This window comes from Aegilops tauschii, chromosome 4, assembly GCF_002575655.3.
Source record: "Aegilops tauschii subsp. strangulata cultivar AL8/78 chromosome 4, Aet v6.0, whole genome shotgun sequence".
NCBI classification, from domain to species: domain Eukaryota; kingdom Viridiplantae; phylum Streptophyta; class Magnoliopsida; order Poales; family Poaceae; genus Aegilops; species Aegilops tauschii.
This window is the reverse complement of record NC_053038.3, coordinates 514,139,252-514,164,900: the sequence shown is the minus strand read 5'-3', so window position 1 is coordinate 514,164,900 and position 25,649 is coordinate 514,139,252. Positions and strand designations below refer to the sequence as shown.

General features: G+C 49.0%; 1 protein-coding gene across 1 annotated transcript; it reads left to right on the top strand.

The window, feature by feature from the left end:
- Nucleotides 1-5,265: 5,265 nt before the first annotated feature.
- Nucleotides 5,266-7,403, top strand: LOC141022053 (F-box protein At5g07610-like). Its single transcript, XM_073497934.1, has 3 exons — nucleotides 5,266-6,222; nucleotides 6,423-6,550; nucleotides 7,337-7,403. Exons 1-3 carry the CDS (start codon nucleotides 5,266-5,268, stop codon nucleotides 7,401-7,403), a joined length of 1,152 nt encoding a protein of 383 aa, XP_073354035.1.
- Nucleotides 7,404-25,649: the final 18,246 nt, after the last annotated feature.

The following is a 25,649-nucleotide window of genomic DNA, read 5'->3' as shown; positions in this document are numbered from 1 at the left end:
CAACGACAGTACGGTGTGCCTGCCTACCAAGGCCTCCGACACCATGGCCGTGCAATGTTGAGGGAATGTTTCTCGCCTTCGACCCAGCCATGTCGCGGTATCACAAGGTATTCCTCCTTCCTTCAAAGAAAACACCCAGCCGTTGGTTCACCGAAAAAGAGCAGTGGGAGTTAGAAGAGGAAGAATCCTATGGTTTTGCTAGCCAGTTTGGTGAGCTCGATGGCAAGGTAATAAAGATGCTGCCTTTGCTGGTGTTCTCGTCACAAACTGGGCAATGGGAGAATAAGAAGTTTGCACCTGGGCGTTGCGCCCCAGGGCACATCTATGACATGGTGACCACACCATGTGGTTTCAAAAGGTTGGCATGGTCAGCTGAGTACTGGCATGGATCACTCTATGTGCATTGTCATAGTGGTGTCCTCTTGATCTTGCGTTGCTCAGAAGGGGTGTACGACATGATCCAACTGCCAGGGGATTTGGCTCCATACGATGACGAAGAGGGTATGGAGACATGGGACCTTCCCAAGAGATCTGTTTTAGCAAACTATGAGAGAGGGGTTTGCTATGTGACTCTCAACAAGTACCATCTCCTGGTATGGACACTGATAGAATCTACCGACGGTCAACTTGAGTGGACGTTGGCACACGAGGCCGACCTTGGACCGCACAGTCGTGCTATGGAATCTTTGAAGAGAAAAGCAAGACCGAGGATGAAAATGGAATGGGAGTTGATCGAAATGGATGAAAAACTAATTACCTTGTTAGGAGAAAGCAGTAATGAGGAAATTGACGAGGATCATGATATTGGAGAAGAAGAATACAACGAAGTCGAGGTCGAAGAAGTGGAGAGGAATAATGAGGAAGCTGACAAGGATGATGATATTGGAGAAGAAAGTAACGATGACGAGGTTGAAGAACTTGGGAGCAGAGAGGGTTCCGTGTATTCATGGAACTCGGATGAGCACAACTTCATCGACTTAGACGAACGTGATACCACCGACTTAGAGGGATGCTTGTTCAGGATCATTGGTTTACATCCGCACAAGGATGTGCTTCTCCTAAATTTTTGCTCATGTGTGGTGGCGTATCATCTTGGCACCTCGAGAATGCAGTACCTAGGTCACATTTTCCCTAAACAACCAACACAGAATGCTGCAAACATCCGTTGTGCCTTCCCTTATCGCCCTTGCTACTTGGATGCGCTCCCACAAAGGAAGTCCCAACCACTTAGAAACACTGTGATGTAGTTTCAGACTCACCTTATCCTTATTATGTTTTCTAGCATCTAAATGTACTTTTGGCAGCTCACGTGCATGTTGTCGACAATAAATAAATGTGTTCTATAGCATTTCAGGAATCCTTCTAAGGGAGCTGTTGTGCTATGTGCTTTATCTGAATCATAGTCATTTGTAAACATACAAGATGGCTCTAATTTACGTTTATGCTTATTGTTGAAGGTCTACTTTCTTTTCTTAATTTCTTTCTTAGATGCTTACTTAGCCAGCCTTGTCATACGAGATGATTCAGAGCCCGGTATATACCTTGATCTAGACTGGAGAAATGAGAGATACAACAAATAAATAAATCTAGATCGGAACTGCAAGTATATACAGTTATACACTACAATGACAATTTCTATGTATAGTGCATCAACGCAGTGGTTGTTGATTTTCACTGATTCGGTAGCTAATTTCGATGTGTGGTTTAGTTATGATCAAATAGACCAGCGGGATCTAGAATTGGCCCCTCTGACGAGGCGCGGTTGGGAATTAGCACTGTTGTTTAACATTATTTCAAGCATCACAAGTGCCTAATAAGTTCCTGTAAAGGAAGTCCTGATTTTGGATATCCGTGGTGCTACACCGATTCGTGGGAACAGTTTTGTATCAGCGACATTACAGATCTGATACATGGTTAGTGCTTAGTAGAATCTGCCTTGTGCTCTATTCTGCATAGTGGAGATATTTTTTCCTGGAACACGCACGAACTTTGTGCGTTGATTCATTAAGAAGGGGAGAGCAATACAACAAGAGTTAGGTTACCTATAAGATCCGGTTGTCTCGCTCAACTCTACTATTCTACCCGCATAACTCTTACGATCCCAAGCGAGCAGCCAAAGCTTCCAACCTACATAAGTTCTAGCAGAAGCTCACGCGTGCTTCCAAATAGACAAAATAACTAGTGTGAAGGTTGTGTTTGAAATGGAAGGATACTCTTGGTTTACTGCAAAGCAACAAGAGGTAGATGTTTACACGAGGCCAGGAGGGGTATAATTCAGCCCAATGATTAGATTACTGAAAAAGAGAGGTCATACGGGGGAGAAAGGGGGCGGTGGCGGGGGGTTGAATTGACGATCACAACGATTTTTATCTGTGTATTTATCATGCGAAGGAAAACAGTCTTAATTATTGGCCATCTTTTCTAGCCTTTTTTCAGAACGTATTTTTCTCAGAGCAATTCAAGATTATATACCTGTAGTGGAGAAGTTGGACTATGTGTTTTATCTGGATGACAATCAGTTTTCCCCCTTTTACAGGAATGCAATTGACAGTCATGTGTAAACATACAAGATGGCTCTAGTTAATACTTTCTCCGTCCCAAAATATAGTGTGCATTAGATTTGTTTTTCAGAATCAAACCTTGTAAACTTTGACCAAGTTTATAAAAAATTGTCAACATTTGGAATGCAAAATTAATACCATTTGATTCATGATTGAATATATTTTAATATGGGATTTATTTGGTGTTATATATTTTTTAAATAAACATGGTTAAAGTTTGTGAATATTGTCTAATGCAAAAACCAATGCCTATGGGAAACACGCTGTATCTCTTTTTTTCGTAGATGCTTACTTTTACTTTTGAGGGTATTCAGATGCTGACTTTGTTATTTGCAAAAAAAAGAGAGAAAAGATGCTGACTTTGTCGTTTTCTTCTTCTTCTAGGATGATTAAAATCTCAGAATAAGACTAGACTGGATCGAGTAGTTATACAACAAATCAATCTACATCATCACTGGTCGTTATGAGAGTCTTCTAATTTTAGGCCCAAAGATATGTGCGACAGTAAATTTGCCTCACCTTTGGCAAATACTCGTATGATATTGAAGGACTTTGATACAGATTAACGCTGAGATTACATATTTGTACAAACATACCTTCACCATAATAGCTTTAGATCACATTTTCGTCTTTTTATTGCTGGCGAGTCCAGGACAGATACACATTCGAAGCCCACAGACGCCATGGCCGTGCGATGTCGAGGGAATGTTTCTGGCCTTTGACCTGTCTGTGTCGCGGCATCATGAGGTGTTCTTCCTTCCCGCCAAAAATATGCATGTACTACTTTGGAAGAGCCGAGTGGTTCTGCAAGTGAGTTTGGCGTGCCAGAGGGTGAGACGCTAAAGAAAAAGATGGTTCCTTTGCTTGTGTTTTCGTCACGGACCGGGGAATTGGAGAACCAGGGGTTTGCACTGGGTCGCTCCACTCCGGATCACCTCTACAACGTGGTGACTGCAGCACGCCCTTTGCGAAAGTGGACATGGGCGGCCGAATACTGGCAAAAATCACTCTATGTGCACTGTCACAATGGCGTCCTCATGATCTTGGGCTGCTTAGGGAGGACATATGATATGGTTCAACTCCGAAGGGATCCACCTCCCTACAACGACGAGGAACTTAAAAACAGATGGCTCCTTCCAAAGAGGTGGCTCTGAGAGAGGGATTTGCAATGTGACTCACTCTTAACGACTTCCATCTTTTGGTTTGGGCACTGGCAGAATCGACTTCCACCAACTTGAGTGGATGTTAGCACATGAGGCCGACCTCAAACCGTACAATTATATATGACAAATCCATTGAATAGAAAAGCGGAACCAAGGATGAATATGAAATGGGAAGTGGTCGAAAGCGGAAAGGAACGAACTAGTTTGTTGGAACATAGCAGCGGCGAGGAAACTGACACTCTAGTTTTCATCGTTATGTTTTTCTTTTGAATAAAAAGAGCTGTGCATATATATGATCTATGCACCATGTCGTACGATCTCGTCCATGGCACAATTTTGGCACGAAATTATTGTTTTCCCTTGCAGCACTTCCCAAGATTATTGCAAAAGGGCCGATAAAGTTCACTATGGAGGATGAGCTGTAAATACTTTGAAACCTGGGTAATCATTTCTGTAACATGCTCAGGGAAAAGAAATCCTAGGTCAAAATGTTTGCTGTAGGAGCACTAGCTAGAACTTCACCAGGTGATTCATACTGTTGTAGTAGGCTGCTTGTTGTGATGAGAATGCAAACTCAGTGAGGTAGTCTGTTTCTCCGCTGAGCAGGTTTAGTGTCTGCACTCCACCTCGCCGTCAGGCCTCCAATCCCTCCATACGGGCACGATCTGAATGACAAGGCCACAGGCGGACAATGGTCGCTTGTACGTAGAGCATAACAGTAGTGCTCGTTTGGTGATCTTGAATTTTTAATGTAATTTTTATTATGTTTGAGATGCTTTATATTTTGGGTGAACTTTTATAGGAGTAGTAGATTTTGTACTTTTTGCAAAAAGGAAAGGACATGACAAAGGACAAGAAATATATAAGGAGATAAAAGTATGGGAAACACTTACCATCACCCGGCGGATCACAGCGTCCGCGTCCGTCACCTTCCCTGTGTGACACGCGTCCAAGTGAGGTCCGCGTACCATCCTTCGTTCAACACACTTCTGCAACGAAAACTATGCTTCTGAAACATATACGGTGTTGCAATGCTTTACGACGGGTCTATGTTTTGCAACAAAACTTCCGTTAAGAAATTTTTCTGCAACAAGACCTCAGCTGCAAAAACAAATTACAACAAAACCTTAGTTGCAAAAAAAATTCTGTAACAAGACAATGTATTGCAGAAATAATTCTGCAACAAGACCTGTGTTGCAGTATTGAAAGTGCGTTCGGCCGCTTGATGCGGTATATCTGACGGCAAAAAGATCAGCCGGCGGACCCCTAGCACGCCCATGTATATGCATGACAACAAGAAAGAGGAAATCTTTTGCACGACAATTGTCCCTGCGCGCGGTGATCTCGAGCCGGATTCTGCAAGTTACGGAGACAAAGACAATGAAGGAAGGAGGCAATCTTCCATGTGATGGACTCCAATTGCGCGCTGTTAGCGATAAGCTTCTCATCCATAATGAATACTCGTACCGCACAGATCGATCGCAGCATCTTCGTTTCTCCTTCCCAGAGCGCGTCGTACCGAGCGCACCCGCCACGGCGAGATGGATGTCGCGAACGGGAACGACGGCGCCGCCGCCAACGGCGTCTGCTTCCCCTACGACGTCCTCCTCAACGTCCTCCGCCGCCTCCCGCGCCGCGCCCTCGCTAGATCGCGGCGCGTCTGCCGCGCGTGGCGCGCCATCGTCGACGCCCACGCCCTCCTCGTCCCGCACTCCTTCCCGCGCGGCGAGTTCCCCGGCGTATACGCCAACTACTTCTTGTCCTCGCCACGCTCCGCCTTCTTCGCCCCTCCTCCGCCGCGCTCCGGCGTCGACCCTGCCGCGCGTTTCCGGCGTCCTATCGCCTGGAACGATCTAGTGCTGGACCCCCACGTCTGGAGAGACTGGGGCTACGTGCAGCGGCACTGCAACGGCCTCCTCCTCGTACGGGACAGGTGCAAGTTCGAATACGTCAACCATGTCCACGTGTGCAATCCGGCGACCATGTGGCGTGCTCGTCTGCCGAGCCCGCCGAAGCCATGGCCGCGCGGCGTTCAGGGGATGTTCCTCGCCTTCGACCCGGCCGTGTCGCGGCATCACGAGGTGTTCATGTTTCCTCAAAACAAGGTGCCGTCCGTGGACAATAACATGGCAATTTCTCTGCCAGTGTTCTCCTCGCGGACCGGCCGATGGGAGAATCGACGGTTTGCGCCGGGACGATGCGCCCCGGTGCACCTCTATGACGCGGCGGTGACCGAGCCGTGCAGTTCTGAAAAGTGGATATGGTCAGCCGAGTACTGGCGTGGATCGCTCTACGTGCACGTTCATAGCGGAGTCCTCGTGATCCTGCGTTGCTCGGGGAGCAAGTACGACATGGTTGAGCTCCCAAAAAATGATCCGCCAGCCAATCATGACACAGAGGAGCAGCATGAGGAAACACCGAAGCCACGTAAGGGATCCATCTTAGCCAACCATGAGGGAGGCGTTCGCTACGTGGTGCTCAACAAGTACCGTCTGCTGGTATGGGTGCTGAGCGAATCGACTGACGGCCAACTTGCTTTGGTGTTTGAACACGAGTCTCACGACCTCAGGCCGCACTGTTATGCAATCAAACTTTTGCTTCTTCACAAATCAAGACCGAGGATGTAAATAGAATGGGAGATAGCCGAGACCAGAGAAGAGCGAAATGATAATGGTGACATGACATTGACGACCTGCAGGTCGAAGTAGAACTCGGTAGCAGAGAAGGGTGCTCCGAGTACTCATGGAACCCAGACAAGCACAACTTCATCCAGTTATTAGATGGAAGCAGTGTTGTTGCGGATGACCTCGACAATTCAGAGCTATGGTGCGACATCATTGGTTTCCATCCACACAAAAATGCGCTTCTCCTACATTTCATGTCTGCGGTGGTGGTGTACTATCTTGACAGCTCGACCATGCCATATTTAGGTCAGATTTATCCTTTAGGTGAGACTCATCGTTTCGACGGCGTGTTCCCTTACCGTCCTTGCTACTTCAATATGCTACCTCCTAATTAAGGAGTCTCCACCATCTTAGAATGTCCATGATACAGTTTTCAGACGGTCCTTTTCAGTCTTCGAAACGAAGAACTTATAATGGATGGCATACAATTTTGAGTTTTGTTAATCTATTTTTCGCCGAAGGATCAACATTGCTTCTTTTGGTTAATCAATTTCATTATTAGTGATTCAACTCGTGTACCTGTTATTATACATCCCATGCATCCATGGCATAATGTGGGTCTTGAATCATTATTTTTTTTCCTTGTGTCTCTACCGATGATTGCCCCATTAGATTTTCACCGGAAAAGCACATGATTTTCATTCGACACGACACAAGCCGATAAGAGGACTTGCACTCCGATGGCTGAAACTGAATAGGAGATGCTATTTTCCCTGAGATGACTACAGATTTGAGCTATTTGAGTTTAGTTCCAGAGATGTTTCGGCAGGTTTTATAATGTTGTTTTAGTTATAAATTGTTTGGTGTCTTTGACTTGGTAGTGGCAACGGTAGCATGAAGTCTACGTGTCCCAATCCCACCAACCTACCCATGATTTGTTTTTTTTTTGAAACACATGTACATTTATTCATACTCATAACGATTACAGGTACACTGAGTTGGATTTAAGATCCAAGAAAATACAAAGTAACTCTTATGACCAAGAATTACAATGAAATTTACCGAAAAAGGGTTTCCCCCGCTTTGTATTCAAAAGCACCAACACCGATTACAGAGCATACGCTGGGGCGAGCAGCACAACAAGCCAAAGAAAAAGAAAAAGAAACAATGTCAACACCGGCAACTCGACAGACGCGAATGACCCACAACCGCTGCGCCCTCCGAAATCTACCCACCACGATCCTAGGCTCCGATCCTCCGTGTACCAAGCAGCACCTCCAGGAAGGAAACGACGCCGACGACGCTGCTGCCCGGACGTATCCTAGGGTTTCCCCCGGCACACGGAGGGTAGAGGGGAATGAAGACCACCGACACCCTCCAGGGAGGAATGGTGGCACCCGCAGGCGTCACCGCATCGGAGCCGGAAGATCCGGCAAGGATTTCTCCCAACTCCAAACCCCACCGCCCAACCGGATCGAAGCCAACCAACCAGCTCGCCGCCCACCAGCATGCGCCACCGCGGTCGCAACGCAACCCACGCCGCCTCACTGAGATCGCCACCACGAGGCCAAGAGAACGAGGAGAGGAGGCATTGGACGACGGGAGCAGCAGCGCTGTAGCCGCGCGGGAGGGAACCACCTCCTCCGCCGTTGTGCAGGAGGCTCGAGCCTCCGGCACCGTCGCGGTCGCCGTCCGGACGCAGCAGCAGGGCATACCGGGCCACCCTGGCCCGGCCAGGCCCGAATCGGGCCCGCTAAGCCCCGCCGGCCACGCTGCAGCAGGGCAGCGCCAGCACCCCAACGCCCATCGCCGCTCCCCCGCCTCCTGGGAGCCACGCCGGCGACCCGCCCCGCCGTCGGCCCGCCCAGACCCAGATGGGGCGATCTGGGCCGAGCGGGCGCCGCCTGGCCGCGCCGCCGCGCCACCCCGCCGCCAACGGCGACGCCGCCGTCCAGCCGATCTCCCGCGCCGCGCCAGGAAGCCCCGCCGCCACGCCGGACCGCCGCCGCCTAGGGAACACCCCCCGGCGCCCTCCGCCCCGCGCCGGAGAGCAACCGAGAGGGGAATGGCCGGGGGCCGCCGCCACCAGCGTCGCCCGGGCCAAGCCCGGCGGCGGGGAGGGGGGAATGAGGGGGAGCTGGCGGAGGAGGAGCCGGGGCGCGGCCGGTCGCCTGCGGGGGCGACGCGGTCGCGAGAGCCCGAGATTCAACTTCTCGGCACCACAATGAAATTTTTTGAAAACACCTTCTTCAAGGAATCAATCTATACTAGAAGAAATACTCCAAAAACTTTGGTAAAGAGGTTGCAATTAGGCTGGAGCAACGTTGTCGTCACGATAGCTTCACTACTGAAGCCCCGTTATCGGACATTGCAGGCTTAGGCTAATCCACGAAAAACGATATGAGAAATGCGAAAGAACTGTCACCCCCACGAACATTACAAATAAAGGTTTTTCAAAGTGCCTTGAATTGTCCATCCAAAAAATGGGAAGCCTTGATCGATGAATGTACTTGGGCTGGGGATGATCCCCTAGAAGAGCGGGCCGCCGAATTCTAATATCTTCACCATGGTGTCGATGAAAGATTTCATCCTCACAAAAAGTCAAACCAACAAAAAAAATCTTGACACACTAATATAAAGTCGCCAGATCCGTATAATCGAATCTGCGACGACACAAAACTCTCTAACTTCATGGCACCGTCAAGAACGAGAGTAATTTTATTCTCACAAATCTACGATGATCACTAGACGACGACGAAGAACATCACTAGTAGAAAATAGGGCTTTCGTTCGGGCCAGATAAGCCCATTAGTCCCGATTCTTATACGAACCGGGACTAATGTGAGCATTGGTCCCGGTTCGTGCGGCTAAACGCATTAGTCCCGGTTCAGATGAGCCCTTTAGTCCCGGTTTGAGACACGAACCGGGACTAAAGGGCGCGATGCCCTTTAGTCCCGGTTCGTGTCTCAAACCGGGACTAAAGATTAGACCTTTAGTCCCGGTTTGAGACACGAACCAGGACTACAGGTGCAATGCCCTTTAGTCCCGGTTCGTGTCTCAAACCGGGACTAAAGGTCCCATTTTCAAACTCTACACCACCACCCCCCCTTTGGATCGCCTTTCCAGTTTTGTAAAAAGCAAAAGAAAATGATAAAAACTTCAAAAATTAAAATCCTTCGAGATGTAGTTATGTTACTACATCTACTAGTTAGGAAAATTTAAAAACTTAAATTTGGACATGTTTTGCAAAAAGTGTAGGGAAAATGTAAAACGGCTATAACTTTTGCATACGATGTCAGAAAAAAACGTATAATATATCAAAATGTTCAGCACGAAAATCCGCATCCGATTTTGACGGCCTATGGCCTGTTTGCAAATTTTTAGAATCCTCAAATTCCAAAAGGAAAAAAAGATATGCTCAAATTTCAGTTTTTTTGAATTTTGGTTAAATCTGTTCAAACTATGGTCAAACTACTTATTCAAGAAGTATTAGTGTTACTACATAATTATTCAAGAATATTAGTGTTACTAAATAATTATTTTAATTTTTTTAAATTTTGGTCAAATCTGGTCAAACTGTGATCAAAATGTGGTCAAACTATGGTCAAACTACTTACTCAAGAAATATTAGTGTTACTAAATAATAATTGTTTTTTAGAATAATAGTTTCAAACTCAAACAGTGAAACGTGTGACTTCATGCTAAAGCTAAACTCCTGAGGGTTAATAGGATTGACATCTTACTATTGTCAGGAAAACAACAAGTGCAGACTTGGAAATCAGAGAGAATAGAACCCGAAAGTTAAGCATGCTCAGGTTGGAGTAGTGAGTGTTGGAAATATGCCCTAGAGGCAATAATAAATTGGTTATTATTATATTTCCTTGTTCATGATAATCGTTTATTATCCATGCTAGAATTGTATTGATAGGAAACTCAGATACATGTGTGGATACATAGACAACACCATGTCCCTAGTAAGCCTCTAGTTGACTAGCTCGTTGATCAATAGATGGTTATGGTTTCCTGACCATGGACATTGGTTGTCATTGATAACGGGATCACATCATTAGGAGAATGATGTGATGGACAAGACCCAATCCTAAGCCTAGCACAAGATCGTGTAGTTCGTTTGCTAAGAGCTTTTCTAATGTCAAGTATCATTTCCTTAGACCATGAGATTGTGCAACTCCCGGATACCGTAGGAATGCTTTGGGTGTACCAAACGTCACAACGTAACTGGGTGGCTATAAAGGTGCACTACAGGTATCTCCGAAAGTGTCTGTTGGGTTGGCACGAATCGAGACTGGGATTTGTCACTCCATGTAAACGGAGAGGTATCTCTGGGCCCACTCGGTAGGACATCATCATAATGTGCACAATGTGACCAAGGAGTTGATCATGGGATGATGTGTTACAGAACGAGTAAAGAGACTTGCCGGTAACGAGATTGAACAAGGTATCGAGATACCGACGATCGAATCTCGGGCAAGTAACATACCGATTGACAAAGGGAATTGTATACGGGATTGATTGAATCCTCGACATCGTGGTTCATCCGACGAGATCATCGAGGAGCATGTGGGAGCCAACATGGGTATCCAGATCCCGCTGTTGGTTATTGACCGGAGAGTCGTCTCAATCATGTCTGCGTGTCTCCCGAACCCGTAGGGTCTACACACTTAAGGTTCGGTGATGCTAGGGTTATAGAGATATTAGTATGCGGTAACCTGAAAGTTGTTCGGAGTCCCGGATGAGATCCCGGACGTCACGAGGAGTTCCGGAATGGTCCGGAGGTAAAGATTTATATATGGGAAGTCTTATTTTGGTCGCCGGAAAAGTTTCGCGCATTATCGGTATTGTACCGGGAGTGCCGAAAGGGGTCCGGGGGTCCACCAAGGGGGTCCACCAGCCCCGGGGGGCCACATGGGCTGTAGGGGTGTGCGCCTTGGCCTATATGGGCCAAGGGCACCAGCCCCAAGAGGCCCATGCGCCAAGAGATAAGGGAAAGGGAGAGTCTTAAAGGGGGAAGGCACCTCCGAGGTGCCTTGGGGAGGATGACTCCTCCCTGGCCGCACCCTTCCTTGGAGGAAGGGCCAAGGCTGTGCCCCCCCTCTCCCTTGGCCCTATATATAGTGGGGGGAGGGAGGGCAGCAATACCCCAAGCCCTGGCGCCTCCCTCCCTCCCGTGACACCTCTTCCTCCCCGCTTGCGCTTGGCGAAGCCCTGCCGGGATCCCGCTACTTCCACCACCATGCCGTCGTGCTGCTGGATCTCCATCAACCTCTCCTCCCTCCTTGCTGGATCAAGAAGGAGGAGACGTCGCTGCTCCGTACGTGTGTTGAACGCGGAGGTGCCGTCCGTTCGGCGCTAGGATCATCGGTGATTTGGATCACGACGAGTACGACTCCATCAACCCCGTTCTCTTGAACGCTTCCGCTCACGATCTACAAGGGTATGTAGATGCACTCCTTCCCTCTCGTTGCTAGTAAACTCCATAGATTGATCTTGGTGACGCGTACAAAATTTTGAATTTCTGCTACGTTCCCCAACAGTGAGAGGATGGGTGACCGGCCGGGAAGTTAGTGAATTTGGAATGATGAGAGGTGATTAGGGATTAGAGGTTAAATAGAGCAGTGATGAGGGGTGATTAGATATTAAATTGAAAATAATTCAAAAATTTAAAAATCGGAAAAAAATTCAATTTTTTTTCACAAAAATTCAAAAAAAATATCTCCTTTAGTGTGGAGCTCCAGGCAGCGGCCACGTGGAGTGCCTTAGGGGGGGCCCTTTAGTAACGACCCTTTAGTCCCTGTTCGAGAATCGGGACTAAAGGCCCTTATGAACCGGGACTAATGGCCCTTTTTCTACTAGTGCATGAACTCTTGAAGATCTGAGGTCCCCCCCTCTCTCAGCGCTAAGGATGGTAGCCGTAGGCAAGAGGACCAAATTTCTCTCGTGACCGCGGCAGCGGCAACTGCAGCATTCGAGAAACCCTGCAATTGGCGTATTTCCATAACTACCTACCCTTGAAAAAGGGTCGATCCATGGGCGGACGGGTGTCGGTGTCAAAACCGGTGGATCTCGGATAGGGGATCCCGAACTGTGCGTCTAAGGTTGATGGTAACAGGAGACGGGGGACACAATGTTACCCAAGTTCGGGCCCTCTCTGTGGAGGTAATACCCTACTTCCTGCTTGATTGATCTTGATGAATATGAGTATTACAAGAGTTGATCTACCTCGAGATCGTAATGGCTAAAACCCTAAAAGTCTAGCCTGTATGACTATGATTGTGATTATTATCGCCTCAACGGACTAAGCCCTCCGGTTTATATAGACACCAGAGGGGACTAGGGTTGTACAAAGTCGGTTACAGAGAAGGGAATCTTCATATCAGGGCACCAAGCTTGCCTTCCACGCCACGGAGAGTCCCATCTAGACACGGGAGAGAGTCTTATGTCTTGTATCTTCACGGCCCAACAGTCCGGCCCATGCTACACAGTCCGGACGCCCGGGGACCCCCTAATCCAGGACTCCCTTAGTAACCCCTGAACCAGGCTTCAATGACGAGGTGTCCGGCGCGCTAATTGTCTTCAGCATTGCAAGCCGGGTTCCTTCTCCGAATACTCCAAAATAGTCCTTGAACACAAGAATCGTGTCCGGCTCTGCAAAACAAAATACCACACACCACCGCAGAGAGTATAATATTTCACGAGTCCAATCTGCTGACAACTTTTTGTAGCGTGACATCACGTCCCTGCCTGGTTATTATTTCGAGCCGTTTTTCGGCTCGTCGCTCCACGTTTCGAGACGCGGTTTTATTGGCACATCTTGCCGAAGCAGAGATCGTGTCCCATTATTGCGGGATTCTCATCAATGCGGGCGTGGGTATCCCAACCATTCAGTTGGCATGATTCCTTAGGAGTAGGCAGGTTTTAAGGCTTATGAGGAGGCGTCTGATATTCATCGCTTTTATAAAGGGGCTAAGACCCGTCCTTCTCCTCTGCGCCAACCCTTTCCTCAACCTCTCCAACCTCGAGTTCCATCACCCAAGGTACAATTTGATTGCTTCGAGCTTCCCAGTCATGTTAGGACCCAGCCTTCAAGGCCGGTGGGTGGCTTCCTCTGTCACAGAGGACGATATTGCGAAACTTCGGGCGGCAAGATACCTGACCGCGGAAATCCCCCACAGGCTCCCTGCTCAAGAGCAGGTTATTCCCACTCCCAGATCCGGCGAGAGGGTCGTATTCATCTCCCACTTCCTCCGGGGGCTAGGGTTCGCTCTCCATCCCTTCGTTCGAGGGCTTATGTTCTATTACGGGCTAGATTTTCACGATCTAGCTCCGGACTCCTTTCTTCACGTCTCGGCGTTCATCATCACGTGCGAGGCCTTCCTCCGCATTCCCCCACACTTCGACTTGTGGCTCAAGACTTTTAATGTGAAGCCGAAGGTAGTCGACGGGAAACAAACGGAGTGCGGCGGTGCTACAGTGAGCAAACTCACTAATACTCCTTGGCCAAAAGGCTCCTTCACAGAAACTTCCAACCTATGGCAGCGGGAGTGGTTTTACATCACTGAACCCCATGGTACCAAGTGGGCAGCTACACATGCGTTCCGATCTGGCCCTCCATTATGGCTTGCATCATGGATTAATAAGGGGCTGGACTGGGGATCAATCTATGAAGTGCAGACGCTGCAAAGCCGCCTCCGGAGCCTCATTGAAAAGGACACGACCTTATCAACGTAATCCAAGTAATGCTAGTCCGTCGGGTCCTACCGTGCTAGCGACGGCCTCTCCGCCTGTGGGAGTTTAACCCGAAGGACCACGAACCCTTCAGCACTTCTTCGGCACAACGCACAATGGAATGTGGAAACTATTCTTCGGGACACGAAAACAGTGGCCGGATACCACAGAGGACATTGGTCTTGACTGTAACCATCCGGATACCCCGGTAAGCACTCGACTCTCGAACACAACGTAGTTAAATATCCCACAATAAGATATTGAGAAAACCATCTTCCTCCAGGGTTGGATAAAGAAGGCAGAGCGAATTAGGTGTTCGGCCCCTCTTCCCGAAGACTCAGCTAGTCCCGTGCTAGCAAGGATGCTGGTCCCGGCACCGTACCAGGTGCCGGTGAAAGAGGGCAATGAGGAGAGCAAGAAGGCCAAAGGTGGCCTCCATTCTGAAGGCACCCCACGCTATGTCCAGGGAAGTTAGGGCTCCCTCTTCCGAAGACAAAAAGGAAGGAGAAGTTGACATCCTTTCTCTCCATGGTAAGAAAAGGGCCGCCTCCGAAGGTCGGGAGGTAAAGGCTCCTAAGCGAGGTAAGACGCCCCTGTCCGGCGGTTCAGGCTCGGAGGGCGACGTTGTCGCACAGTTCCCCCGTAAGGACAAGCCTTTGGCCGAATCGTAAGTGAACAAAGGTGTTTTAACATATCCCGTTCCTTTTCCTGTTACAAGGGTAACATCTGGAATATATGTTTTTGCAGTCCGGCATACAGTCTTCCTCAACAATCCTCTTCCTCGGGGGATCTTCTTCCGGAGATGATGGAAAGCGAGACGCCTCCACAAGCTTCCTCGCCCAATAGGGCGGACGACTTCGAGGTGTCGTCCCGGAGGATCTCTCCTGATCAACAGAGGATAACAAAGACAACGCCCCAAGGTGAAACCTCGGCCGCCCAGGGTCCGGGGTGTGCGGACCCTACGGGGACCAACAATAAAGGCCCCGGACTATCCGGTTTACGGCCAGAGACGACTCTAGGGTCGAGCAAATATATCCTTTCAAAGGGAGTCCATCCTCCCATAGCTGCTTCCAAGAATCAGGAGGCGCCGGATACACTGATGGACATGTTGCGATATTCGTCCGTCTCAGAGGAACATCGTACCTTGATGGGTACGGTGGTTGAGAGGATTCTGTCCACGAAAAGCGGATTGAACGAAGCCTTCATGGGCCTGCTAAAAGGCTTCGAGGTACGTAATATTATATTTTCAATTGTGCTATAAACGCAACGCCTGTGTATAGATAGTAGCCCATGAGACTCTGGTTGGCGTCCAAAGGGAGGCAATCAGAGGATCGAAAAAGATATGCCCAGGAAATAACCTAATTAATTGGAACACAGGCTGTTACTTCCATGACGACTGCCCACGCTACAGAGGTTGCAGGTCTGAAGCAAAAACTTGATGTGGCGGATGACGACATCACACTTATTAACAGGCGGCTCGACGAGGCGCAAGGTATATTTTGGAGCGGTCAGTGTATGTGTGTATAATAGCATGAGCACAAAGCTGAAATTATATACTGAGATATGCGCAACTGTAGATGGTGCTGCCACGGTGGAAACCCTTTGGGCTGAGCTTGCCCGGGCCAAGGAGCAAGCCAGGATGAGTAGTGCGGCTGCCGAGAAGGCAGCTGATGAGTTAAAAGCCGACCAGGCTACTCGGCGCCAGTGCGAGGAGAGAATGTCTACTATGGCGCGCGAGCTAAAGGAAGCCACTGTCCGGTGCGAATTCCTCGAGGGGGATAACAAAGCCAAAGCGGCCGATCTCGACAAGGCCTTACAAGAGGCGAGAGAAGCACGATCCGAGTCTAGACCGGCTCGGGAGGAGATCCGGCAAGCTTGGGAGATAGCAGCCGGTAAGCCTTTCTTATTACAGACTAAATTCGGCGATCCGAAGTATGCCCTGCTTAATCAAATGTGGAGCTCTCCAGACGCATTCTTGGACTTGCTGAAGAGCGCCTCCGACGCGGTGCAATTTTACCAAGCGCAGGAAGGGTATGCAATGGAGAAGCCTTTTTGGTCACAATTCGGCACGCCAAAGCGCCCGCTGTTGCTGAACGAACAGATGGCCCAGTGGGCCGAGCTCCACAAGATATCCGGTTGTGCCATGAAGGACATCGTGGTCCGGCTGTGGCCGACTGAGCCAATTCCGAATAGTTATTTCGGTTTGGTGCGGCGACTTGCTGATGCGGTGCCGCGTATCGATGCCGTGAAGCGGTCAACATGCATTGAAGGTGCACGGATGACCTTTGCCCGTGTCAAGACATACTGGGCGAAGATGAAGGCCACCGATATTGCAGCGAAGAGTCCACCCGAGGGCAAGGACCATCACGCGCCAGAGCATTATTTTGAAGATGTCCTAGAGGGTGCCCGCTTAATAGAGGGTCAGTGCTCGAAGGATATGATGTTCGAGTGAATGTATCGAAATTGTAAAAACAATAGTTATGATATATTAAGGCTATGTTTTTTATACTTTTGCCGGAAAGTTTTGGTTCCTCCTGTGCGGCCTTTTTTGTATAATCTGAAAGTTTGCCAGTCGTCGGCTTCAGCCCCCTCGCATATAATACGGGGGTGTTCGGAAAAGTAATTGATCACTCTTTACCCAACGTCTTGGTCCATTAAGGAGGTGTCAATGCGGCGAACCAGGCAATCAGACTATAGGGATTTAACACTTCCACTTAGCCATAGGAGTTTGACGGTGGGTCTACGATACAACCCTTGGTATGTACGCGGTTATCCGAATACGGCGCATTTACATACGTGACCAGAAGAACGGTCCTTCATTTAATACGGAAGGAATCGCGAAGATTCCGGTGAGTCATCGAGTGGTTGACCAGCTCTCGCCGCATCATGACAATCAGTTTTCGGCTTTCTCTACTGAGGTGCTCATCCGGATAAACCAGGACACAATCGCAGTAGTTCTTCCTTTACTACCCTAGCCGATATAGCGGAGCGTAAGGTAGTAAGCACAGGAGCCGGGCAACCCAACTATTGACCAAAGACATGATTCAGAGCTGGTGCATATAAGGCCAAACTCGTGACGCCGAACTGCATATGAAGCTGTTCGGACTTGTCGGCAACTCATTTGTTCCCATATCGAGCCCCTGGCAATTTGTGCCGAGGTGCGTATGTGAAACAACCGGAGAAGCAACATTCAGATTTTTAGAAAAAGAGAATACTGAATACGGATTATGTTCACTTGAACCTAATTGACATGTCAATTGCCATTTTATAGATAATAACGCTACAACCGAGGCTATTTGACATGCCGGTGGTCAAAGGTTGAGGGAGAAGGCATTTTACAGGCTCGAAATAGAGAGTGCGGTCTACAAAACTATTTGGACCTCCTGTCGCACATCTGCGCCGCCTTGCCTCGGTGAAAGGACTCCTTAACGGGAATAGCCTTGGGGTAAGTGTATGAAGCCGAACTCCGAAAAAGTCCATGAGATGACCCGTCTTTGAGCCACCTGTGATAAAAGATAAAAAATAATTAGGAAAGAAAAGGAGGCTATGGGAGTGCTTGCAGGCCTGTCCGTATTGTGCCTCCGCCGATGACCAGGGTATTTTAAGTACATAATTATGTATACGCGGTACAAACTTCGCGGATATATGAGGCGAACGACGGAGGCCGAGCTGCTAATCCAGCTCTGAAATTGATCGGTTCCATTTAATAGAGACCAGCGGCTTAATGGCTGATGAGATATACGGCTTGATAAGCCGCCTTGTACTTTGGCTGTAATAGCCGTAGTATGATCCTCTGTACGGAGGGAGTGCTCCGTATTTCCATTTATTGTTATGACGCCGCATGGACCGGGCATCTAAAGTTTTCCGCGGGCGTAGAGTGGGGCCGCATTAAAACGAGCAAAAGCGGTATGCCCTAGAAGTGCATGGTAGCTACTGCGGGACGGGACAATATCGAAGGTCAAGCCTTCGCTTCGGAAGTTGTTCGGCAAACCGAAAACGACTTCCAATGTGATTGAGCCCGTGCAGTGAGCTTCTACGCCGGGTACTGCTCCCTTGAGGGTAGTTGTGGTGGGCTTGATTCTTGAAGGATCGATGCCCATTTTGCTGACAGTGTCTTGGTAGAGTAGATTAAGGCTACTGCTGCCGTCCATAAGGACTTTCGTGAGATGGAACCCATCGATAATTGAATCGATGATCAGAGCTGCCGAACCCTCGGGACGGATATGGCTAAATTTTGGGGGAACCGGCTCTATGGCGCGTGCGTCCCGCAGTGCGCGCCTGCGCTTCCCTGTAGGGGTGTTCGTCACATATACCATGTTTACGGTTTTCACTTCGGGGGAAATTGCTTCTAAACCCTGGTATTCGGCTGGCGAGTCTCTTCGTCATCGCTGTCACTCGGCGGCTCCTTCCCCTTGTGTTCGGCATTAAGCTTGCCGGCTTGTTTGAAGACCCGGCAGCTTCTGTTGGTGTGAGTAGCTGGTTTATCGAGGGTGCCATGAATCTGGCAGGGTCGATCCATTATCTTGTCCAGGTTGGATGGTCCGTCTCTATTTGCCTTGAATGGCTTTTTCCGTTGACCGGGTTTGGAGCCGCTGAATCCGGCGTTGACCGTTGTGTCTTGCGTTCTTTCGTTATTATTGCGACGCTTGTGTTTATTGCGCCGTGGCCGTCTCGGGCTTCGGAAGTGCCCCGATCGCTGGTGCTGTTGCTTCTACGAGCGAGCCAGCTGTCTTCTCCCGCGAAAAAGCGGGTCATTAGGGCGGTAAGGGCTGCCATGGATTTTGGTTTTTCTTGACCAAGGTGGCGGGCGAGCCAGTCATCCCGGACGCTGTGTTTGAAGGCCGCGAGGGCTTCGACGTCCGGACAATCGACAATTTGGTTCTTTTTAATTAAGAATCTAGTCCAGAGCTTCCTGGCTGACTCTCCGGGCTGCTGGATGATGTGGCTTAAGTCATCGGCATCTGGTGGCTGGACATATGTACCTTGGAAGTTATCGCGAAAGGCGTCTTCCAGGTCTTCCCAGCTGCCAACGGAGTTCTATGGAAGGCTGTTTGGCCAGTGCCGCGCTGGTCCCTTTAGTTTTAGTGGGAGGTATTTGATGGCGTGGAGATCATCACCGCGGGCCATGTGGATATGGAGGAGAAAATCTTCAATCCATACCGCGGGATCTGTTGTTCCATCATATGATTCGATATTCATGGGTTTAAACCCTTTTGGGAATTCGTGCTCCATTACCTCGTCAGTGAAGTGATGACCCACAAGTATAGGGGATCTATCGTAGTCCTTTCGATAAGTAAGAGTGTCGAACCCAACGAGGAGAAGAAGGAAATGATAAGCGGTTTTCAGTAAGGTATTCTCTGCAAGCACTGAAATTATCGGTAACAGATAGTTTTGTGATAAGGTAATTTGTAACGGGTAACAAGTAATGAAAGTATATAAGGTGCAGCAAGATGGCCCAATCCTTTTTGTAGCAAAGGAAAAGCCTGGACAAACTCTTATATAGAGAAAAGCGCTCCCGAGGACACATGGGAATTATCGTCAAGCTAGTTTTCATCACGCTCATATGATTCGCGGTCGTTACTTTGATAATTTGGTATGTGGGTGGACCGGTGCTTGGGTGCTGCCCTTTCTTGGACAAGCATCCCACTTACCATTAACCCCTATTGCAAGCATCCGCAACTACAAAAGAAGTATTAAGGTAAACCTAACCATAGCATGAAAAATATGGATCCAAATCAGCCCCTTACGAAGCAAGTCATAAACTAGGGTTTAAGCTTCTGTCACTCTAGCAACCCATCATCTACTTATTACTTCCCAATGCCTTCCTCTAGGCCCAAACAATGGTGAAGTGTCATGTAGTCGACGTTCACATAACACCACTAGAGGAAAGACAACATACATCTCATCAAAATATCGAACGAATACCAAATTCACATGACTACTTATAGCAAGACTTCTCCCATGTCCTCAGGAACAAATGTAACTACTCACAAATCATATTCATGTTCATAATCAGAGGGGTATTAATATGCATAAAGGATCTGAACATATGATCTTCCACCAAATAAACCAACTAGCATCAACTACAAGGAGTAATCAACACTACTAGCAACCCACAGGTACCAATCTAAGGCTTTGGGACAAAGATTGGATACAAGAGATGAACTAGGGTTTTAGAGGAGATGGTGCTGGTGAAGATGTTGATGGAGATTGACCCCCTCCCGATGAGAGGATCGTTGGTGATGACGATGGCGATGATTTCCCCCTCCCGGAGGGAAGTTTCCCCGGCAGAACAGCTCTGCAGGAGCCCTAGATTGGTTCCGCCTCATGGCGGCGGAGTTTCTTCCCGAAAGCTTGCTTATGATTTTTTCCAGAGTAAAAGACTTCATATAGCAGAAGATGGGCACCGGAGGCCTGCCAGGGGGCCCACGAGATAGGGGGGCGCGCCCAGGGGGGGTGGGGCGCCCCCCCACCCTCATGGCCAGGGTGTGGGCCTCCTCTGGTGGATTCTTTCGCCAATATTTTTTATTAATTCCAAAAATAACTTCCGTGAAGTTTCAGGACTTTTGGAGCTGTGCAGAATAGGTCTCTAATATTTGCTCCTTTTCCAGCCCAGAATTCCAGCTGCCGACATTCTCCCTCTTCATGTAAACCTTGTAAAATAAGAGAGAATATGCATAAGTATTGTGACATAACGTGTAATAACAGCCCATAATGCAATAAATATCGTTATAAAATCATGATGCAAAATGGACGTATCATGAAGCAAAGGGGGTGTGCGGGGCCTCCATGTCGGGCCACGTCGCGACATAGCTCGGATGGAGTCCGTCTGCGGTTCTCGGCCCGGGCGTGACTATGATTGTTGCGTCCGGCTAGATAGCCGTTGTCGCATGTCGGGGCACGCCCGCGTGAGCCATAAATCGATCTGTTCTGCCCTGCTCTACTGTCCAAGTTTTGCCGCAGGTCATATGTATGTCCCCGAGCTGTTTTCTCTATGCCTTTACGGCGAGGTAGGACGGGCTGGTGTTCGGCTTGAGGTGCCGCTTTATCCCGGCCACGTGGTGGTCGCTCAGCCGCATTACGCACTGATGGTACGGGCTCCAACGCCTCGTCATCGAATTGGGGTAACAATTTGCGCTTCGGGTAACTTTTGGTTGGGCGTTCGAGGCCGTATTCCTCGGCTGCCAGGTGATAACCCACAAGTATAGGGGATCAATTGTAGCCTCTTTCGATAAGTAAGAGTGTCGAACCCAACGAGGAGCTAAAGGTAGAACAAATCCCTCAAGTTCTATCGACCACCGATACAACTCTACGCACGCTTTAACATTCGCTTTATCTAGAACAAGTATAAAACTAGAAGTACTTTGTAGGTGTTTTTGGATAGGTTTGCAAGATAATAAAGAGCGAGTAAATAAAAAGTAGGGGCTGTTTAGGTAAAGAAGCAATAAAGTTAGTATAGCGAGTGTGGAAAAGTGGTGGTAGGAGTTGCGAAATTGTCCCTAAGCAATTGACTACTTTACTAGACCGATAGCAAGTTTTATGTGGGAGAGGCCACTGCTAGCATGTCATCCCTGACTTGGAATTCTATGCACTTATGATTGGAACTATTAGCAAGCATCCGCAACTACTAACGTTCATTAAGGTAAAACCCAACCATAGCATTAAGATATATTGGTCCCCCTTCAATCCCGTATGCATCAATTTCTATGCTAGGTTGAAGCTTCTGTCACTCTTGCCCTCCAATACATAGTCCTATCAACATACAACTAACCCTATGGTGTGATCCACGCGCGCGCTCATATGATGGGCACCAAAGGACAGCAACATAACCACAAGAAAATTAAACCAATCATAGCAATTCACCAATTACCGATAGGACAACGAAAATCTACTCAGACATCATAGGATGGCAACACATCATTGGATAATAATATGAAGCATAAAGCACCATGTTCAAGTAGAGGGTACAGCGGGTTGCGGGAGAGTGGACCACTATAGATAGATGGGGGAAGGTGATGGAGATGTTGGTGAAGATCGCGGTGATGATGATGGCCCCGGCGGCGTTCCGGCGCCACCGGGAGAGAGAGGGGGGGGGGGAGAGCCCCCCTTCTTCTTCTTCTTCCTTGACCTTCTCCCTAGATGGGAGAAGGGTTTCCCCTCTGGTCCATGGCCTCCATGGCATGGGAGGGGCGAGAGCCCCTCCGAGATTGGATCTGTCTCTCTCTGTTTCTGTGCTCCAGATTCTGCCCTTTCACCGTTTCTTTTATAACCGGAGATCCGTAACTCCGATTGGGATGAATTTTGGACACGATCTCTATCCGGATATTAGCTTTCTTGCGGCGAAAGAAGGGCACCAACCGCCTTACGGGGTGTCCACGAGGGTCAGGGGCGCCCCCCCTGCCTCGTGGCCCCCTCGGGCATCGTATCGCGTTGATTCTTCTTCCCAAAAATCACATATATTCCAAAAAAATCTCCGTCAGTTTCTATCCCGTTTGGACTCCGTTTGATATGGATTTTCTGCGGAAAAAAACATGCAACAAACAGGAACTGGCACTGGGCACTGGATCAATATGTTAGTACCAAAAGTAGAATAAAAAGTTGCCAAAAGTATATGAAAGTTGTATAATATTGGCATGGAAGAATAAAAAATTATAGATACGACGGAGACGTATCACCAGGACATTAGTCCATCTGTCGTTGAGCAGGTCTTGATCAGCTTGAAGCTGCTGCTGCTTCTTTTTCATGCTCCTTGTAGTGGCTATTAGCCGGCGCTTAAAGCTCTCCTGCTTGAGAGGTTCCTCAGGCATGATGAAATCCTCGTTGCCAAGGCTCACCTCATCCTTGGAGAGTGGAAGATAATTACAGTCCTCCGAGTCTTCGTTTATGGCCTATTCATCAGGGCTGACTCGCCCGTCCTCCCGTTCGTCCTGTTCGGAGGTTGGCTCAACGAGGTGTTCGTTTTCTTCGGCGTCGTCCAGAGTATTGTTTTCTCGCGTGCCGGTATCGCTATCTTTTCCACGGCGTGACTTAGAGCGGCGCCATTGCCGTCGACGTTTTGGCTGCATCTCAGGAGGTTTATCCTCGACTGGATCCTTGTTATCGCCATTATTCTCTTTAGGTTTATCGACCATGTACACGTCATACGAAGAAGTGGCCAGCCAGCGCCCGGTAAACGGCGGGTTTTGGCCTTGCTCCTCTTCGGCATCGTCGTCCATACCGTCGATGTCTTCGGAGCCGTAATCGAGCATGTCGGTTAAGTCTTCGACAATGGCTATGAAGTGGGCGGTGGGTGGGAACTGAAATTCTCCGTCATCAGCCTCCCGTTCGAACCGGATATAATTCGGCTGTGAGTCCCCCGCTAAGGAGAGTGTTTTTAATGAGTTAAGCACATCACCTAAAGGTGAGTGCCGGAAGATGTCCGCGGCGCCGCATTCGACGATCGGCGCCCGATCAGGATCGATGGCCACGGATGCACATGGTTCGGAACCTATGGCCGGATATGGATCCGAGGTTCCGGTGACGCAGATCCCGCTCGAGGTTGGGTCTGTGTGGGGCTCCAACGCCGCTGGGTTTGCGGCTTCCTTGGCGGGGTTGAGCTTCCTGTCCTCGGAGGGCGCAATTTGCTCCGGATCTAGGGCCGGAGCGCTTACAGGTGCTATCTCCTGGGTATGGTCCGATGACAGATTTAGGTCATGCTCATCACGGTGGCAGGGAGCGGCTGCCGTGGGTTCAAATCCATCAAAGATCAAGTCTCCGCGGATGTCAGCGACGCAGTTCAAGCTTCCAAATCTGACCTGATGGCCAGGGGCGTAGCTGTCGATCTGCTCTAGACGGCCAAGCGAGTTGGCCCGCAGTGCGAAGCCGCCGAATACGAAGATCTGTCTGGGGAGGAAGACTTCCTCCTGGACAACGTTGTTGTAGACAATTGACGTCTTGAAGACGACACAACAGAACTCTCAATGAAAGCACCAATGTCGGTGTCAGAACCGGCGGATCTCGGGTAGGGGGTCCCAAACTATGCGTCTAAGGTTGATGGTAACAGGAGACGGGGGGACACAATGTTTAACCAGGTTCGGGCCCTCTCTGTGGAGGTAATACCCTACTTCCTGCTTGATTGATCTTGATGAATATGAGTATTACAAGAGTTGATCTACCTCGAGATCGTAATGGCTAAAACCCTAAAAGTCTAGCCTGTATGACTATGATTGTGATTATTATCGCCTCTACGGACTAAGCCCTCCGGTTTATATAGACACCGGAGGGGACTAGAGTTGTACAAAGTCGGTTACAGAGAAGGGAATCTTCATATCAGGGCACCAAGCTTGCCTTCCACTCCACGGAGAGTCCCATCCGGACACAGGAGAGAGTCTTCTATCTTGTATCTTCACGGCCCAACAGTCCGGCCCATGCTACACAGTCCGGACGCCCGGGGACCCCCTAATCCAGGACTCCCTCAACGGGATTGACCAATAAGGTGAGATCGATCCGTGGTCCCGAAGCTAAACAAACAACAGTCTCGTGAAGCTAAATGTTTGGTTGGACCAACGGTCATGATTGACTTGAGAGAAGATGAATCCATGGGATGTGCCGATCGACCAATGAGGTGCAATGGATCCATGGGAGCAGCGAGCGAAACATCCAATCCAATCCCGTCCACGTCCAGATCATCCTCCTCCCCGAAGCAGATGAACCAACCGGTCCCAAACCCTCCTCCCACATCTCATCGGTGCCGCCACACACCGCCCCGCCCTCCTCGTACGTACCTCCTCTGTGAAGGTGGGATCGGCTTGAGGGGGGCAATTGATCCATGGGAGGATTTTGCGCAATCCCCGCGCGCGCTCTGCTCCCAATCCTCGTCGCGGGGTTGCTGTGCCAAAGCCCACACCCACACCAACCCTAGCCGGCACACCTCTCCTTCCTCCCTCGCTCGACATCATAGCCGTTGTACCCACTTCCTCCTCCCTGCTCATCCGGATAGCTGCCGGCCGCCGCATCCCATCTCCCCCTTCCTCCTCCTTCCCTTTGGCGCCCCTCGCCCTCGTCCTCGGACAGGGGGGCTCCCGCATGGACGGCCGGGTCTTCAAACCGGGGGTAGAGGAGCAGGGAGTATGTAGTTGTTTTGCTATGGTAATTTGCACCAGTGGATGGTATAGTGGTGATGCATTGCTGTCTCTTAAAGAGGCATTTTTGAAAGAGGCATTCCTGCTGCTTAGTTGTTTTGCTGCTGCAGCAATGCTTGGTCTTCTGATGTGAATTCTCCCTGGTGGTTGGTTAATTTGGTCAATATCGTTGTTGTCCTATGAAATGTTAGTCTGCATTTGCTTGGTTAGATCAATCTATGGATTTTTCAGCAAGCACAACACTATGTAAACTATATGACACCATGTGTGTTGCCGCATGAATTGTTTGCAATGTATTTGGATATATAAGATTATTATAGCCTGCAACATAGGATGTAAAAAACAACCTCGTCCGTTAAAATGGTTGACAATATAAAATGAGTGAGAGGTGGTTCCTTGCTTTGCCAGATTTACAAGCAATTTATTGCACTTGACTTA

Excerpts from the sequence above, each read along its gene's own strand:
- LOC141022053 (XM_073497934.1), top strand. The coding sequence starts at position 5,266 with ATGGATGTCGCGAACGGGAACGACGGCGCCGCCGCCAACGGCGTCTGC. Across the intron at positions 6,223-6,422 it reads TCAACAAGTACCGTCTGCTG|GTCGAAGTAGAACTCGGTAG; the intron begins GTATGGGTGCTG and ends GACGACCTGCAG. Across the intron at positions 6,551-7,336 it reads CTCGACAATTCAGAGCTATG|GTACACTGAGTTGGATTTAA; the intron begins GTGCGACATCAT and ends TAACGATTACAG.